This window comes from Melampsora larici-populina (genome assembly GCF_000204055.1).
Source record: "Melampsora larici-populina 98AG31 unplaced genomic scaffold MELLAscaffold_10, whole genome shotgun sequence".
Classification (NCBI taxonomy): domain Eukaryota; kingdom Fungi; phylum Basidiomycota; class Pucciniomycetes; order Pucciniales; family Melampsoraceae; genus Melampsora; species Melampsora laricis-populina.
The window spans coordinates 622,260-641,310 of record NW_006768774.1 but is presented as its reverse complement, the minus strand read 5'-3'; the positions used below and the strand labels follow the sequence as shown (position 1 = coordinate 641,310).

The 19,051-nt window shown below is 44.9% G+C and overlaps 2 protein-coding genes across 2 annotated transcripts; one reads left to right on the top strand and one right to left on the bottom strand.

Annotated features, from left to right (window-relative positions):
* Positions 1-4,143: 4,143 nt before the first annotated feature.
* MELLADRAFT_84306 (uncharacterized protein) lies at positions 4,144-6,527 on the top strand (the record flags this gene model as incomplete). The annotated part of the gene is made up of 4 exons (XM_007407885.1): positions 4,144-4,285; positions 4,334-4,555; positions 4,703-4,804; positions 4,888-6,527. The coding sequence occupies 4 exons, from the start codon at positions 4,144-4,146 to the stop codon at positions 6,525-6,527; spliced, it is 2,106 nt and encodes a 701-aa protein (XP_007407947.1).
* A 3,586-nt stretch (positions 6,528-10,113) lies between these two features.
* On the bottom strand, positions 10,114-12,202 carry MELLADRAFT_104604 (uncharacterized protein; the record flags this gene model as incomplete). Its single annotated transcript, XM_007407687.1, has 7 exons — positions 10,114-10,245; positions 10,273-10,751; positions 10,831-11,118; positions 11,185-11,482; positions 11,540-11,698; positions 11,789-11,955; positions 12,076-12,202. The coding sequence occupies 7 exons, from the start codon at positions 12,200-12,202 to the stop codon at positions 10,114-10,116; spliced, it is 1,650 nt and encodes a 549-aa protein (XP_007407749.1).
* Between the last annotated feature and the right edge of the window lie 6,849 nt (positions 12,203-19,051).

The following is a 19,051-nucleotide window of genomic DNA, read 5'->3' as shown; positions in this document are numbered from 1 at the left end:
CCCCCGTTGGTCCGAATGGCATGGTTAGTGGTTCGAACTGTCCACGTTTACATATGAAGGCCAGTTTTGCTTTGTCGCCTTCACGTACTCGTAAGTTATTGTAGCCATTGCGCATATCTAGACTTGTGAATTGATCCGCATTCAATAGGCTATCAATGAGCTCCATTGTCAGCGGGAGTGGGTACTTATTCTTCACGGTTACAGCGTTGAGTTTTTGGTAATCAAAGCACGGTCTTAAATTACCATCCTTCTTTCCCGTAAACAGAACTGGAGCTGCCCACGGGGAGGTAGTTTGTCGAATTGTGCCATTCTTGAGTCCTTTGTCCAACATCTCGTCAAGAACTAAACTTTCCTTTGGTGATAACGGGATTACACGTCCCGCTTGAGGCCTTGCTCCAGGTAGTAAATCAACTCTGAAATCATACGGCCTGTGGGGTGGAAGCACATTAGACCTATTCTTTTCAAACATGTCTAGATAACCATGATAAGCTTTTGGAACTAATTTGAATGCTGTTTTCTCAATTTGGTCTTTCACTTGCTGCGCAGCCGGTTTAGCTGACACATTCCATGAGGCTTTTGCAGTATCAACTTGGCTTGCTCCTGGTCGTGCCAGTGAGATGTACTTGCTGCTATATCGTGTGGTTCGAGTGGCTCGTAGCTTGGGCCTTGATATTGTGCCGGGAGGTTTGTTCTGTAGAAGGTGTGTCTGCTGGCTCATCTGATTTCGTTTAACGCTTTGAGAAGGACTAAAAGACTCACTCTGCGGGGGTATACATGAGACGCTTGCGCGCTCTACCCCCTTGTCACAGTTCCTAACTTGCCTCTTTGGCTCCAACTCGTGGTTCTCCAAGGCTTTGATCGGATTGGACAAAGTTACACTTGGTATAACTGCAGGTGATTCAACGTATCTTGATGGGGTGTTCTCGATGTCACAGAGTTCTAAGTGATGTAAAGGCTTGCTGACTGCTTCCTTGGAACTTTTAGATATATGCGAGAAATACTCACATTGCGGGGGCATGAATGAGTCATCTACGAACTCTACCCCCTCGTCACAGTTCCTAGCATGCCTTTTGGGCTCCATTTCTTGGTCCTTTAAGGCTGGTTTCGGACTTGACGACGTTAACAGAGTAACGGCAACTTCGTGGTTGGTTTTCACTTGACATGAATTCCAATCGATCCTTGGGTGGTTTCTTCTTATCCACGGCATACCCAATATTGCGTCGTATTTGTCGCGTAGGTTGGTTACAATGAATGTGGTAATGCTTGAGTCATTAAGAACATGGTAGTCTCCCATATGCGTCACTTTGGATTTGTGTCCGCTGAATCCTGTGACGCTATGAGAATGCGGCAAAGGGAGAGTGTAGAGATGATGTTTCTCTACAAAGCTTGTACTTATCACTTCGTGCGTTGCTCCGCTGTCAACCAGGGCACGCGCGAATACTGTTGTGTCAGAGTAGGGGTCGTGGATAGGAATTTGAGTTATCATGCGAGTATCATTCATTTCAAGACTACTAATATCACCCAATTCCAAACCCCATTTGACATCGCTTGGGGTTGGCACAACTAACAATCCCGAGCTTCGCCATTTTTTGACGACTCAGCTCTTCCCTCCTCATTCCCATCATTCTTTCCTTCAAGTTCAGCTATTCTTGCTTTCAGTTTTGCAACTTCATTAAATCTAGAATTTCCAAAGACCTTCTTCTTCAACATCGGACACTCAGCAATGAGATGATCCTTTCCTCCACATTTGTAACACGACCACGTAGCACCTCTTCGTTTATATTCATCAGACGATATGTTTAGTCGGTATGCAGAACAATCCATGGCATCAGGGTCTCGAGCAGGGGTTGGGGCAGTCGGGTTTGAGTTTCCAGCACTGAAACTACCAATATCCTTGACACGTTTGTTGATCTTGTTGTCAAGTTTGATCGCCATTTGAGCCATTTCTTCAACTTTTTCAAATTCGTCTCGGATCATGTATACAGATATTTCTGTTTTAAGGCCTTGCTCGAATTGAGATTTTAAGACTGACTCAGGCCACTTAACTACCAGCGCTAGTTCAGCAAATTTGATCCAGTAATCGGACACAGATTGAGTTTGTGATAATGCACGAAGTTCGCGTTCAGCCTTGGCTACCCTTTCCGTATCAAAGAAAGTCGCTTTAAAAGAGGTAGTGAAAGATTTCCAGGTAACTAAATGAGCCTGGTCTTCGTTTAGGATTTGATCCGTTAACGATTGACTCCAAATGCTTGCTTTGCCAGTCATATACGACATCGCAAAAATGACTCGTGACTTTTCATCTGCAAACGAGCTCGCATTCATCTGCATATAAAGATTCAGTTGATTTAAAAAAACTTCGGCTTTGGTCCTTTAGACCCGTCAAATTTATCCGGAGTAGCTACTTTCGGAGGCTTTACATGCAATACTACAGGGATGCTCGGATGAGGGTTCGACGATACAGGAGCTTGAGGGTGCGTTTGAGTCGAGTTTCTCAACTCCTCTAATTGCATAAGCCTTTGTTCTGCTAAGCGTTCAGCGTTCTGGCGGCGAATAGCTTCCTCCTGACGGAGTCGAGCTTCTTTGTTGAGCCTGTTGTTCAGTTCGTTGATTTGTCGCATGACTTTGTCAAGGTTTACGTTTGACATGTTGTCTTCGACTGTATCTTCGAAGTTCAGCCCTGCGGAGGATGGGCTTCCAGGTAGTGTGAATTCCGGCGTTGTGACTAAGTTATGTGGGTTGCGGATGTAGATCGGTTCAACCAATTTTAAACTTTATTTGATACTGATTGCTTGGTTGTGGGGATACTTTAATTTAAACTTTAAACTTCTTGTAAATCTAGATCTTGAATTTCTTTTTTCTTTTAAAACTTCTCGGACTTGAGTCGACTTTCTTTCTTCTTCTTTACTCGTTTTCGATTCTTGAACTCTTGGATCTCGAAATAGACGTTGCAATATGTTAGGACTGGGCGTGAGTTGGTGAGATGCAAGAGTGTAGTAAGGTCCCCTTCCTAGTAGATATGGATTGCAACGTGAGGAAAGACAGAAGTCTGTCCACCAGGATCCCAAGTATACGGTGGTTCTGGTACAAGCATATTGTCTAAGTATAAGGCTATGGCTCATAACACTAATCACCTGAACACAACCAAAAGGTGAATTGAATGAATCTGAGAGAAAATGAATCTTTTTTGGACAATTCAAAAAAGTCTACAATGATCACATGTATGTGAGCATCAATTTTGGCCCCTGTGATTGGCGTGAAAATGAAACTTCTGGATACAATTGGTGTTGTCAACTGAGCTTTACTGAAGAATTCTCGGGCTACTTGTGTATCAGGCGTAAGAGTTGGGTCGGCTTCTGTGGTCGTAGTATAATGTATGAGATGACAAAGGAAAGATAGTTTGTAGCGTTCTATTGGGTGTGTCAATGTCTTCTCCTTTGGGTACCCAATTGTAACAAAGTGGACAAGGTGCTGGCGGGGATTTGGCAGGTTCAGATGGTTGCAATTTTCTTAAGATGGCGTCAGGTTTGGCAATGAAGTTGGATGGCAAATTGAATGACATAAGATTGGCAGTCAAGTTGTGGTTTGCAATGTTCAAGGTGTCAAGAATGTCAAGGTTGTCGAGAAAAAGAGAAATAAGGTTTAAGAGAACTGGATAAAAAAGTGTAAGGTTCTCAATAAGGGAACCTTCACTAGGACTCTTGGAGACTTCTCACAGTGGATTTAACCACTGGAAACTTATCTAGGACTCGTTTTGCATTACAAGTTAGCTAGCTAGCTCCAGTCGGGGTTCGTGAAGAGAAGAGAACCCAATGTGGAGCCAGGGCTAAGTGAGAGTAAGCAGAATCCTTCCTAGCCAGAACCACCATAACACAGGTGGTTTGATTGTCCATGATCAGGGCTTGCACGAGACGTGAAAGTTCAGGCTGTGAAAGGCCACTTGCTCAGAATGTTGAGAAACTCTGGCGCAATACAGCGTGGCACTTTTTCACCACCTGAATTGTCACTCTCAGACGGATCGATACATCCGTCAGCAAGCCCTTGCAAGAGATCACCTCGACTAACCTCTCACGCTACCAAAACACGGTAGCTCGATTCTTTGCGCTGAGAAAATCATTGAAGTTATATATTTCTTAAAGATTAAACATGACTTCAGGAACGGCATTAGAACAAGCGATGAAACAAGCCGCCCAACGGGCTGCACAATTAACCTGGACACGATCAAGATCAGTCGCTCTTGGACAGCTTCCAGGTCCTCCCCTAGCCACGCCACAAAGGAACACCAATGGTCCCCCAATTTCCGGACATCAATGAACCTGAATTTCAAACCTGCAAGGGGAGGACGAGCTTGACGGAGTACCTCTGGAAGACAACGAGCTAGAGGAGTTAATGGACGACACCGCGATGGTCTTGCAAGGCCCCCTCATCGGTTCCAACAATGATGACGGAGTTTCCTGGCGCCCATCCGCCGATAAGGGGAAAGAACGAGCCCTCAGTCCAACAAGCCCGACTCCATCTAGGGAGGGTGATCAATACACAGATCGGTTCTCCGAGCCAGGTAAGCTTTCTGTTCTCAAAACAACCTCCCACTTTCTTTTCTTCCCCTCTCTCTCTCTCCACCCACTACTAGAACCCAAGAGATCCAAGACAAAGGAGAAAGAATCATCGTGATCAGGGGGCCAGAGGCCCAGGAACCTGTTTTGAGAAACCCAAGATCCCCATGTGGGGGGGGGTAGACGAGAAAATGCCTCCAAGATACCCTTAAGGGGTGGAGTACACTCCAAGAACCCTATGGGAGAGAGGGGGAGTCAGCGACGAAGATCAAAATCATGCCAAGTTTTGAAGAAAGATATCTGATAATGTGAACTCTCTTACCTAACGTTTGTTCAGCTCAAGAGACAATCTTCCCGGCGGCAAACCAAAGCCTGAACGACAGGGTAGACCAGCTACATGCTGATGGCCGTTACTCCGAAGCCAAGGCTCTGCAGGCATACATCGAGAACCAGTCCGCCGAAAGCACCAGAGGTGAGAACGGCGAAAGAATTCCGGCCGCAGGCGGTAGTGGTCTCCCAAACGTACGCCCGTACACCCTGGTAGCTGAGGAGCTGTCATCAAACACCGAGAGCAGTGTGACCGTACCATTAGCTGGTCAGATCAGACAGGAGGTAGTAGCACAACCACGCCCTACCCACCTCAACCCCCTCCCGGCTCGAACCCAGAACCATGCGCTCTACTCGACACATATTGCACCTGGCCCGACTCAGACCTCCAGGCCGGCTCCGAAGTTCACCTCGGCTCCTCTAGGACCCACAGGTTTAGCACCCCCCCTCTACCAACATCACGAAGCGCCGTTGCGGGCACAACCGGCACCAGTTTACGCTCCAGCACAGACCATCACGATGTCTTGCAAACTCCCAACCCAGCGGAGGTTTGAAGAGACACCTTACGTCAACAGATCGGAACTAATCCCCCAACTGACTCAAGAGGATATTGACGAGGCTGAGCAGGTGAAAGTGCTGATGGCGGCAAAGAAGGGCTGGATGGTTCTAAGGAACGGGGATGTAGTTGAGAACGGACGGTTGTTAGTGGCAGATACAACAGAGGAGATGGAAAAAGGCCTACCTCAACTGTCCCCGGTTTTAACGCATTGGCTTAAAACTTTTAAATCATACATTCCCCTTACCGCTTTTGATAAGTACTTTCTGATGGACGACCAAACGGAGTGGAGTAGGAGAAAGGCTCCAACAGAGTCGGAGATAGATGATGGCAGTGCTTCCCTCCGAGTTTACGGTGGCCAACCTCCTCCCGATGAATTGACAATGCAATTCGAGGAGTGGATAGACTGTATAGGCCTGTACATCAAATATGTGGAGGAGGCAGGTTGGCAGACACTGTCAGAACGGTTTGCGGGTCACAAGAACGTGGTGATAGGCTTACGAGATGATTTCGGGTGGATGGTATCCCTTCGCTACTGTGTACGGATCCGACTGGGAGTGATGCTGGAAACAATCGACAATCGAATCCGCAATTTCAGCAAACTCCAGACTGCCATTTTTGAGGCAGCGAGGATCCAAGCCGACACCCAGCATGAACGGGCCTATCGGACAAACCCTTACGCAGGAGGAGGCCCCCTGGCCCACTTGAACCCATCGTCCGGCCTCCCCAAATCATCTACGCTCGCATCAACCGCGAAGAAAACCACTTACGACACGGTGTATCAGAAAGCAGTGACGACAACGCCCTCCTACTCACAACCATCCACACAGGGCACTTGGATTCCTTTGGCACAATGGAGAACCATGTCGACTGAGCAAAGACAAGTCGCAATGATGGGGAGAGAAGGCAGGTTGAATTACCGTCGTTGGGAGGATGATTGTGGAAGGTACAAGGAGTCTTACAGAGAGTGTGACAGAAACGGAGGAAGAGAACACTACAGGAGAGATGATCGGTCGAAGTACCGCAGGAGAAGCTCGTTGCGTAGTCGTAGCCCAAGGGGATCAAAGGGGAAAGGTCGCAACAACAGACAGTAAGCCCTACCAAAACTTGATGTAATGAAATCAAAGTTCCTCCCTCAGTTATGGAAGAAATCACGCCTTATGTGCTACAGTCCATAGACGTAGCCCAAACCCCTGAGAGTGAGACATGTGAGAATTGATTGACTTACCAAAAGGAATCACCTATGTACACCCAACTTTTCGCCAATGCCCACAGATCCACAATAGACCCAAATTCGAGTCCAAAAGAACAGCTGAGAAGTTCGCCAAAATGGCCATCGCACGTCAAATGCAAAATGAATTTGCAGGTGTGGGAGAGAGAATTGCTGAGTTGTGGTCTACTATCAAAGTATACAAGGATCCTTAAAGGCCTACGCGATGGTTTTGACCAAGGTGTACGGAACACCTTTGTACCAGGGGTGCGATACTTTTGCCCTCCTAACCACCCATCGGCGTTGGCAGCAAAGGAGAAGATCCTCGAGAATTTTAGGATCGAACTGGAAGCTGGTCAAATGGCGGGGCCGTTTTCTAAGGAGGAAGCCTTCGAGAAGCTAGGATTTTTCCGGACCAGTCTGATCGGAGCAGTAGTAAACGGAAATGGCTCAACTCGTCCAATAAACGACTTGTCCTTCCCTAGAAACAAACCAGGGATAAGATCAGTGAATGCAGAAGTCGATAAAGATGACTTCAGTACAACGTGGGACAATTTCAAAATAGTAGCAGAGTTCCTCACGTCATATAAAGGTCGAGTTCTGTTGGCGATCTTCGACTGGGCAAAGGCGTACCGTCAGGTGCCAACGGCTCCAGGACAGTGGAGGTTTCTGATGATACTAACATTCGACGACGAAGTCCTCCTGGATACTAGGATTACGTTCGGGGGGGTTGCCGGTTGCGGAGTATTTGGCCAAGTCGCGGATACTCGGAAGGCAATCATGTTAGCTAGATTCCCACTCCTGGCGGTGTTCCGCTGGGTGGATGATACAATGTTTGTGAAAGCGGTAGATGAGCCTTCACCGTTTACGTTGACAGACATATCAAAATTAAGTACTGAAATGGGGGTAGTTGAGAACGTGGAGAAGAGGAATGACTTCAATGTCGAGCAACATTACCTTGGATTCATTTGGAATGGTGACGATAAAACGGTCCAACTACCACAAGAAAAGATAGATGCCAGGATAGAGGAGATCAGGAATTTCTTACAATCTAAATCTCACAAGTTTAAAGACGTACAAAGCCTGGCAGGTAGACTCAACCACACATCGATGGTCTTTCCGCAGATGAGCTGCTACTGCGTAGATATTTATCGCTCCACAGCATAATGGGTTCACAAGTCAGCAACACACAACATACCAGAACCCGTGAGGGAAGACTTACTCTTTTGGTTGGAAGTCCTCAGTTCAGCGATACCTCGACGTCTCATCCCAAAGCCAAGTTTAGTAAACGTTGGATGGGTAGGAGACGCATCCACGTCTTACGGAATTGGGATAATATTGGGAAAGAGGTGGTCAAAGTTTAAGTTGAGGCGGGGATGGGAATGGACCGGGGAAGGCAAAAACCGGGGGATCACGTGGGCGGAAACAGTAGCTGCACGTTTGGGCTACATTATCCTGAGAAGACTGAGAAAGGTACAGGGCGAGCGGTTCCTGATGCTGACTGACAATACCGTGACAGAACACGCCATCAGAAACGGGAAATCGCGAGATCGCCAGGTAAATTTGGAGTGGAGAAAACTACAGGACCTATTGATCAGGGATCAATCGTGTATCGAGGTTCGCCGAGTGTCATCGGAGGATAACGCCGCAGATAGACTATCACGGGGCTTTGATTCTTCCAAACACGTATCAAACATGGTTGAAATTGAAATCCCGCAAGACCTCCGACACCGCATCGTCCAAGAACGTTAGAAAGAGCACCTGGAAAACCAGCCGACTGAGTCAGACCAAACCAGTAACATCGAACAATCGTAAATGGCAGACCTACCAACAAACCTACCGAGTCACTTCAGAGACGCAGCACAGGGAGCCTCGAGAGCAGGACGTCATGCTGCATCAGGGAGTTGGGCGAAAACAACACTCGCAGGTTACAGCGCTGGAATGAGCAAGTTTATAGAATTTAAAGATAAGACTTCAGCTGGCTTCAACGCAGACGAACCAATTTCAGATACCGACGTATACAACTTCATAGCATGGGCAGGGGAATCAGGGGAAGACGGACCTAAGAAACCCATCGGATCCACGACAGTAAAGAAGTATCTTGACGGTATACGTGCATGGAACATTGTCCGACACACGGCAATACCGACAGCACACCCAGCCGTTGTAAAGACCCTCCTGGCAGCTACGAAACGTTGGGAAGAAGAAAAGGAATTAGTAACAATCAAAAACCCCATCATGATACGGCAACTGTTCAAATTATTAGAGGAGACGTACAGAGGAACAGAGACGGAACAGTTGGCGGGAACAGTAGGCTTAGTAGCCTTCTGGGGGATGGTGCGGCTAGGTGAACTCTTGCAAACAACCTTCAAAAGCGGGGCGATCTTGAGACGACATGTAGAGTTTGGATCTAAGAAAGGAACATTGTTCGTGAAGCTACAGCTGCGGAAGGCCAAGACGGCAGCACCGGGCAAGATACAAGAAATACACCTTCAGCAACAAATGAACGTCCTCGACCCGGTGGCCGCAATTAAACGTTGGATGGCAAGACAGCCAAATCAGAGCCCAGATAGTTTCCTATTCACAGCTCGAGAGCGAGGGGAAGTTAGACCGTTGACCAAGACATGGTTCGTGAATGCTGTGGAGAAAATTTGGGGGAAATCGAGCGTTGGAACCTGGAGTGGCCACTCTTTCTGGGTTGGTGGTGCTTCGCTACGTTTCAATCTAGGTACACTAATGGAGAAGATCGCCAAGCAGGGTAGATGGTTGTCGTTGACATACCTACGGTATTTGAAGGCATATAGTCAGGAGGATGTTGAAGATACCGAACAGTTTCTATTAGCAATTCACAATGCAGATTGGAAGAATAAAACAGATTATTAATCATTTGTCGCACTCACACATTGGAAAAAAGAAAAGAAAAGAAAAAGGGGAGGAGAGAATTGAGACAATAACTTGAGAGACCAGACACCACGTGTGAGAAGTGAGAGCAGTGAACAAGGAATCGAAACCTTATTTCCAGACCAATTCAGTAGAGAAGTAAGTGGCGTCAGAATGAGATCGACGTAGATGCGAGAGTTCAGAAGGCGATAGAAGACGCCAGGAGCCCAGGCGCCTGATGTGCGTGTTGGGGTGTGCCTGGTAGGCTCAGGATGCACAAACACGCTCCTGAGAACGGGAGACCAAGGCACACACACACGACAGGCACACCAGGCGCACTGACAGACCAAGGGGGGTGGGGGGGTCTGAGATGGAGAACTCACGCCGGGGCCAACTTGGTGGTTGGAAACCAGGGTTGGTTTTCGAAAACCAAGCAGGCCCAGGCCGGGCCTTCACTACCCCAACCCGCGCTCTCTTGACTAACTCAGTAAAGAGACCGCTCATGGGTCGGATGTACGTAACACGTGTGCTTGTAAGAGCACAAAGAGGTTTTAACCAGAGTACTCTGGTTAAAACAAGACAAACTCAGCCTACCCAAACTCACTCAACGCGCATTGAGGAGAATGGATGTCTAAAGCCATACTATATGTATCCTTACAACTATGAAGAGCCTGACCACCTAAGAACACAATGACTAGTGCACTGAAATCTATATAATGTAACTGTAGTGAAAATTTAAATTGACTGACCTCAAACGTCTTGATAAGCGCAGCCAGTGGCTTGGGAACCCCAGGGTACCCAGCTACAAGAAGCTTTGACGCCTGGAAATTCATCTGAAACTCCTCCAGATATTGCAACAGCGCGGCCCCTTTCAAGCGCTGTCTCGCCACCACATTGATTAAAGATCCATCAAAATACACCTGTCCTCCACACCAAGATTCCAATGCACTTGAGGGCAAGGGGTTGCCTTTGTCTGCAAAGAAGCTTGCTTGCCAAGGCTTGATGGATATCCCCGCTTGTTGAAGACTCCTGAACATTGTGCCACCGTCCGCAGGAGCATCAAAACTTATTTCTGACTCTTTGGTGACAGTCCAAACGTGCATCACAAGTAAAATCATGTTCTTCCAAAGGGGAACACGTGTGGAATTTGCCCAGGTAGTTGAAATAGGAATTGCAATTCCCCCCAAGAAACAAAGGTCAGGGATCTTCTGACCAGCAGAGCGTAAGTCTGCCGCAATTTTAACAGAAACAGAGTCAATAATCAAATCATTGCAGCTCTTTGACCTCTTCAAGATCTCCAAAAATACCAGAGCCAAAGAACCCAGCAAGGAACAATATGTCTTGTACCACAGGCTGGTTGACAACCAGTACTTCAACTGCTCTGTTGTCGACTAGATCAGTTTTGGAACCCCAGAGTGCCAGAGCCTCATTTGTTGGGTCGCACCACCATGAGGTAGACTTGGGATTGTGTGACATGGCACTCAAACAGCTGGATGTGTGTGATCGGAGTACATACGGAGGTGCACCAGTGTCTTCAAGTGATAGCCATAGGGCATCTTGGACTCGGTCAAATTCATCATCATCATCATAGAGACCTTGATAGAAATGATATCAGTATTGAAAAGCAGAGAGATGGAATAATCTGATGATGTGGAACATACTTGAGCTTTCACTGACAGTTTTGTATTTTTTTCCAGAATCCTTTTGAATTTCTTGCTTTTCGTCAAGGTACTGCTTTTCAAGAAGATAATTTTCCAAAGTGAGGCCCATGGTATAAGCAGTTATAACATCCACTTCATGTTGTGTAGCCGTTTGCAAGTATATTACCGGGGTGAAAATTGGTGTAATGACATATTTTGGTGTTGGGCCCTGGTGAGACCTGCGGTTGGCCATCACATTGACATGTTCTTGAACCTGGTCATGCGACATGTGATCTTTGCCAATGCCCAATGAAATGTACTGGTTGGAAAAGGCCAGTGGAACGAGAAAAATATCTTACTGATTGCACAAATCTACTGAGGAAAATATCATACGCTGGGCAAAGGTTGAGATATCTGCCCAGGCTTCCCTAGCAAACCCTGATGTCCAATTGTGTTCCAAAAGGTTGACCGTGGTGTAGTGTGTCTTGACTCCTTGTGTATGTGCAAGTTTAAAAGGCGCTGTTGCAATGAAGAGCTGTCCGGTGACGTTGAATGTACAAGCATTGTGACTGGAAAATCAGCCTGGAATTGCTCAAGCGCCTCCACGTGTGCCGCTGGAACCAACCTTCTTGGCTTCTGAGCTGCTCAATTGGCGACGGCGTCCCCAATCAGAGGATTCTAACTCGCCAGCAAGATTGGCTGCTTGAGTGTCAGGTGGATACATAGTTTCTAAGTGTGATTGTGTCAAAGAGGTGTAGTTGGTAGCTTGAGTGTCAGGTGGACACATACTTGCTAAGCGGGATTGAGTCAATGATGGGTGATTCATTTGCGGCAGCTCAATGTAAGTATCTGATGTTCAAGGACGTTTAGAGGCAAGGCTTGATCCTAAAAGCAATGAATGACCCGCTTTACGCCTCGGAAAGGGGGGCTGAACCGTAGAGCTTGAAGGCCTATTAGCACAACATGGTCCGCAGATGGGAGGTGATCCAGTGAGTTGCGGATAGCCAATTGTAAAGGAGTCACAGTGGACCAGAGTCATGTTGGTGGTTTCGCGTGCGGCAATGCAGTAACCACAGAATGTAGTTTGTAGACCAGGAACCAGGCAGCTGCAAGATGAGCAATCTAGCTTTCTGGGCGGGGGTGGGTCCCAAGTGTTAATGATGTGAGGTGTTGAGGTATTCATTATTCAAAAGGAGGTGAAACTATCTGTCAAAAAGAATTATTCAAATTTCCAATGTTCTTATGAGGGGGGAGGATTAGATGAAAGTTTTTGTCTCCACAACATAATTTTCATCAAGGTACTGGGTTGACAAGTAAATTCTGTTCCGTAAGGGGAAGAATAGTTTTAAGGAGTAGTTGTGAAATATTGTGTGCAGCTTAAAGGGGATTCAGTATTTCATAACCATTACCTGTTTGGCCTTTTAAGGCAGAGAGAACATTGTGAATTCACTGCTTTTGTTGCTTTCAAAGTTTCTTTTGGAGAAAGTCAGTGTTCTACGTCAAGAATTTGTTGTGGTAAAAGAGATGAATTGGTCAAGTACATCACAAGTTAGAAGTGTAGATATGGTGTGAAGGAAGAGAAAGGTTTGGTTTCAAGAATGTAGAAGACTGAATCACCTCAAGATGAATTGACTCAGTACAGAACAGTCCGCTTCAAGACAGCAGGAAACTTATCACTCAAAGAAGTAATATGGCTTATGTTTAATCATCTCCCCTTTGGGATGTTTGTGCAGTGTTGTTTCCTGTTCTCCGTGATAGTTCTCCTTTGGCACAGAAGTTTCTCAATATATTGTAGTTCACGTTATCCAGTTGTGTAGTTCAATATTTTTCTTTTGTGTCTGATTGAGTCTTATATACCTTGTCTCTCTCTTGCTCTGAGTTTTGTTCCTCACCGTTAGGAACATGTTAAACTCAGAGTAAGTTTTTCCTTCTAGGCATTGCTTACTTGTTATTGGCCTGGACACAGCTCACTTCTCTCTACGTAGTCTCTTTCATTCTTCCTGCCCTACCGCAGGTAAGAGCGTGATCTTTTCTGCCGAGTCTACCTTGTTGAGTTCACATAGAGCTTTACTTATTTCACCTGTCTGTCCAGGTTGCATTTCATAGCTCGTGTTGCGTACATTATTCAATATGCATCAAACTCTTTCCGAATTCTGGTATACCTTTTGAAGAGCTTGGTCTTCTGTCTGACCCGGAGTACATTGCAAGAGTGTAGGAATTGTGAAAATAAAAAAAACACTTTGGATATTGATTGGTGGCGCAAACAAAGACTTGACTTTGCGCTGAGTTCCATGAATGAGGGACACATTAGAACAGACGTTAGCATATGCTGATACCGAGAGGAAGACTCTGAGACTGAAATTTTCCCCCGCAAGTTGGTCTAAGAAAATCCTTCCTCTCACAGTCTCTTGGTCTCTCAAGTCTGACAAACTAACGCTAGTCAAGTACTCATATCAATTCATAAAATATCAATCCTTGTGTTTTATCTTAAGTTCTTTCATAAATATCAAAGCCTAACATACAACAGATTCAACCACAGATACCCCTCAAAAATTTGATAATCCAAGAAAGGAAAAGAACTACGGTTACTTTTGCACAAGAATTAGAAGAGTCCAGGAGACTGGCAGAACTTGCTCTGACCAATGGGGACTCAAAACCCAGAACAAGAAGTAGGTTGAGAAACCAAAACAACAGCCAAGACGAGGTTGAAGACGTCGACGACGATGAGAATGAACCCCCCAGAGGTGAAGAATACTACGATGATGACGTCGTCCTAATCAATAATCCAGAGGATGATCCAGAGGACGAATTTGACCAAGACGGACTAGAGAGCGATGAAGTCCTACGTGACGGAAATCACAACTGAAACATAGCAACACCCTGCGGATATCTAGCTCTGGGGACTGTAAGGCTTCCTAGAGATTCACTGGAAGAGGAAAACACAGGAGGAGCACCGGTGATAGGAGTAGGAAGAGACACAATTAATGGTGAGTATCACTCAGTTTGATATCAGGAATATCAAGAAAAAAGTCACCTTTCCGTCACCAAGAGTCCAAAAACCCCTCATCACAACAAACTTCCCCTGGTTTTATAATTTTGTCCAACAAACCCAATCACATTTTGTTATCTCTCCATCTATTTAATTCATTCATAACACCTAACCCTATTAAAGAAGTAAACCCGTTGAAGATGATGTTGAAGAGTCCATCACACCAAGAGTTTAGATGTTGAAGTGTTCATCTAGAGGATAGAAGTCCCATTCAAAAAGACAATGTTTGACGTGTCCATCAAGCCAAAGAAAGAGATGTTGATGTGTCCATCTAGAGAGGACAAATCTGATGTGGAAGTGACCATCACAAACCACTCATGAACTCAACATGACCAACCAGCTGAAGCTGTGAACCAGAGGCTGATAAGATCATGCATAGAAAAGTCATTGTTAGCTTAAATAGATTTATTAGACACCCATCACATATCCAATGCTGTTCATAACACAATTCCACAAGCAGAATAAGAACAGGACTAACACCATGCCTTCCACGGCTTGCGATAGATGCTCAGACAGAAAGCCAAAACAGCTGGTGGAGGACCATCGTAAACGCTTTTGACAACAAAGACGTAATGCTTGGTAGAACGATGCTAGCCGCCTTCAGAGCAATGCACGGCAAGATCCCTTTTGACCCTGAAGCCAAAAGATGCAGAAGAATGGAGTGTGACGTTGAGATCAACCACGGCAAAGGAAGGAGACCACGGACAGAATCTCTCATACTAGACAAAGAATCAGACGAACCTGTCAGACCGTCAAAAAGACCTGCCAAGACTAAGAGAGCCATTCATTGTCCTACCCAAGGCACATCCATGATGACTAACAGAACCAAAAACACCAAGACACCAGCCAAGCGGAAAAAGAAAGAACTGCCAGCTGAGTCCCCAGCAGAAGAGGAAGACTTGTTGGACCCCAAAAAAGAAGTAACCTTTGTAGACAACATGGAACTATTGAATAATCACCTTCTCAAACTATCCAATGGTTTTCATCAGAGAATGACATAGTTAAAAGCCTATGTACCTCTGACCGTATTTAACGCAGATTGGATAGACAAAGATGTAGAGAAGGCAGGTCTAAAGAAGGTCAAGACCGTTAAAGAACTCCAGGAAGGAGATGACGTTCCCACCTACTTGGGTCTAACCCCTAAAGACAAACTGCTCCTAACCTACGGAGAGTGGATGGACTGTATAGACCTGTTCATACAATACATAGATGAATTCTATCATATGGAAAGAACCACCGAGATGTTTTGAAAGCACAAGAGTAACGTAATCGACATTAGACATTCCACTTCCTGTTGGATGATTGCTCTTCAATACTGCATCAAAGTGAGAAAATTAGTCATGCAAAATAGAACCAAAGGCGGAAAACAAATGAGCAACGTCGGGATCTTACATCAGGACATCCTACAAGTTGCAAAAGATAAAGCGGAAGCCTGTGGAGAAAGAAGTCATGCCGAGAATCCATATGCAACAGCCAATAGTGAGGCAGACCCATTGTCGTCCAGAGATAAACCTTTTGTGAAAAAGGAACCAAATTCTGACGGACAAAACAACGGAAGCTGGAAAGAAAATTTTGGTGGAAGAGGAAATAACCACAACAAGAGGAACCAAATCAGCAACAACAACAACATCAACAAGAGTAAGCGTAACTGGAAAATTGACTATGGTATGAGCGGAAATCCTTACGTTCAGAGTCAAAATCACCACACTAGCCATCACGCTAGCCTGCATCAGAAAGGGAGTCTGTGTAGTGGTGGATACCCTACAAACACCTTCACTTATCAACCACCATTCCCATACGTGTCAGAGTACGGAAACACCTACCATACCAGCTACAACCGAGCAAACACGGCAGCCGGTCCTAGCAAACAACCAAATAGTGCCAAAACCATACGGAGGAAACCAAGGAGGAGCTCTAGCTATAGTGAGTAGACAAAATGGAGGGGGGAAGCAAACCTAGTAAGGCCCAAGTCAAAATGAATATTCCTCATTACAAAAATTGCCTTCTCTCTGAACTTATCATTAAAATCATCCCTCAGGGAAGTCATGTTTCTTGTATTCACATATATAATCAGACCAATGACCCTTCCAGATCTTTAATTTCAATTCTCAAATTGATTTCAAAATTTTCATTTTTTATTTTTTGCTTCTCCTTTTTTTTTCTATCTACAGTACACTTTAATTTGTACCTCCTGTCTCTATCTGTCTAAACCGTCACAGTTGATGTGTTAATTGTAGAACAGAAAAATGAGTGAAGAGAAACAGTGGATAACGGAGAGACACCACCAACATATTTACCTCGGATTTTGTAATCCGAGGTATCCTCGGATGCAAAACCTCGGACAGAAGCTTCCCGAGGTAATTCTCAGGGCAAAAAATACCTCGGGCAAAAACCTTGGACAAGGTCTGTCCGAGGATTTGCCTCTGATGATGCCTCGGATTTCTCAACCCAAGGCATCTATGCTGGCAGTGAGACGAGCAAGAATTGATACTCACATGATTTCATCCCTATTCCAATCATTTCCCCAAAAATGCCAGAGAGAGTGTCAAACAAGCAGAAGTCACAGAACCAAACAAGAATGAGTACAAGGGAAACCAGGAAAGTACTCCTGATGTAGAGGTGCAGGAGAGAAACCTTGAGACAAGCACAAGAATAACAAACACGCCAGATCTAGAAACCACAAGACGTGAGTCATACAGATAGATCTCGAATCATCAGGAGGCAGACCCATTACAAGGAAAGTTTTCATTGACCGACTCAAGGGCCTCTGGGGAAAGAGCGGTGTGAAGGTAGGCGTCTGGTCTGGACACTCCTTCAGAGTAGGCGGTGTGTCGCTGAAATGGAACCTAGGCTGGGAAAAGGAAAAGATAATGCGCCGAGGTCAATCGCAGCCCCCAACTACTGGTCACTGGCAGGCCAGTACATCCGATGTCTCCAAAATGTTTTCAACAAAACTTCAATTTGTTTTCAGCATAGCATCCATCTGCTATCAAGATGTTTTGGGTCAGTTACCAGCAAAATATGTCATACCACCAAAATTGAGACGATGTCATACAGCATCATAAACCTGTACAAACCTGCTCCTGTATTTCCCCACCAAGAATATATAGTTTATTAACCTTTGTGACATCAATTGACTGAGTTATTGAGGTTTGAAAAAAAAAATCACGGACAAAAAATACTATTTTTGTACTATACCTAAGAATTGATTCTGGAATATCTTCCAGCTTCATCAATACACATACACAAAAAATTTGACATTCCTCTTGAAAATATGTTTCTCCGCATTTTGGTCCCCTTAAGCCTTCCTGCACGGGCAGTATTTCTATATGTAATTGTGGTGTGTACATGTGCAGTCAACATTTTCGTTGATTCTTTGATTCTAGACAGAATATGGCAAAGTTTATGGCAGAAATTTTTGTCAAATACCATCTACATGTATATCAATCAAATTCAGAATGATTTTGGCAATATGGTCTCTCAAAATTTTGTCTTGGGGCAAAGAACTTCAGAGAACCAAACTTGCAGACACATTCAGGAATTACATGTAGAAATACTGCCCATACAGGAAGGCTTTAGGGGACAAAAATGTGGAGAAACATATTTTCAAAAGGATTATCAATTTTTTTTGTATGTATATTGATAAATCCAGAAGATATTCCAGAATCAATTCTTAGGTATAGTACAAAAATAGTATTTTTTGTCCGTGATTTTTTTTCAAACCTCAATAACCCAGTCAATTGATGTCACAAAGGTTAGGGCCCGTTTGGTACCCTCGGTCACATATTATGTGACCGAATTTCACACCAAAATTCTACACACTGTCACATAGTATATTGGTCCCAACTGGACCAAATACTTTGGATTAGATATCCGTTCGGAAACAATATGCGATAAGAATATGTGATTGAAAATCATCACATATTTGTTCACATATAGATACAGCCTTTAGGCTGTATCTACGGCCCCCAACTCTATGTGCCCCTGCCCCAATGCATCCCTTCATCCATCCCTCTCTCCCAATCTCAATACTCGTACACCCCCCACCAATCCCCTTTTATTCCTCACTCCTTCGTTTGCTCAGCTATCCTCACTCACCCTTTCACCTTCTAGTTCATCAAGCTGGATCTTCACTATCAACCGTCATCAACTCGTTATTGGTTTCTTATCCAATCAAACCCTTTTATCACTCTAAATGGCTATTGACCCTTGCTATCATCACTTCTTTACTTGCTATTAGTTCCTTACTTCGCTATTAGTTCCTTACCTCGCTATTAGTTCTTTACCTCGCTATAGTTCTTTACTTCGTGATCACTTCCTTACCTCGCTATTAGTTCTTTACCTCGCTATAGTTCTTTACTTCGTGATCACTTCCTTACTTTGTTCCAGTTCTTTACTTCGTGATCACTTCCTTACTTCGTTCCAGTTCTTACCTCGCTATAGTTCTTACCTCGCTATAGTTCTCAACTCACTATTAGTTCTTACCTCGCTATAGTTCTCAACTCACTATTAGTTCTTACCTCGCTATTTCGTTCTCAACTCACTATTAGTTCTTACCTTGCTATTTTGTTCTCAACTCACTATTAGTTCTTACCTTGCTATTTCGTTCTCAACTCACTATCACTTATTTTACTTCAGCTTGGTCTGAATGGTGAGTTCCATTCTCATATTCCTGTTTGTCACGATGCACAACTTGATGCTGATTCTCACGGATTTCAACAGGTCTAGCTCTTATTGATGGATACCACCAAGAAGCCATCAAGACCTCGTGCTAAACCAGCTGTTCGAAAAGCCAAACCTGTGACGGAGCCTACTACCCAATCTGCGACGGAGCCTGTT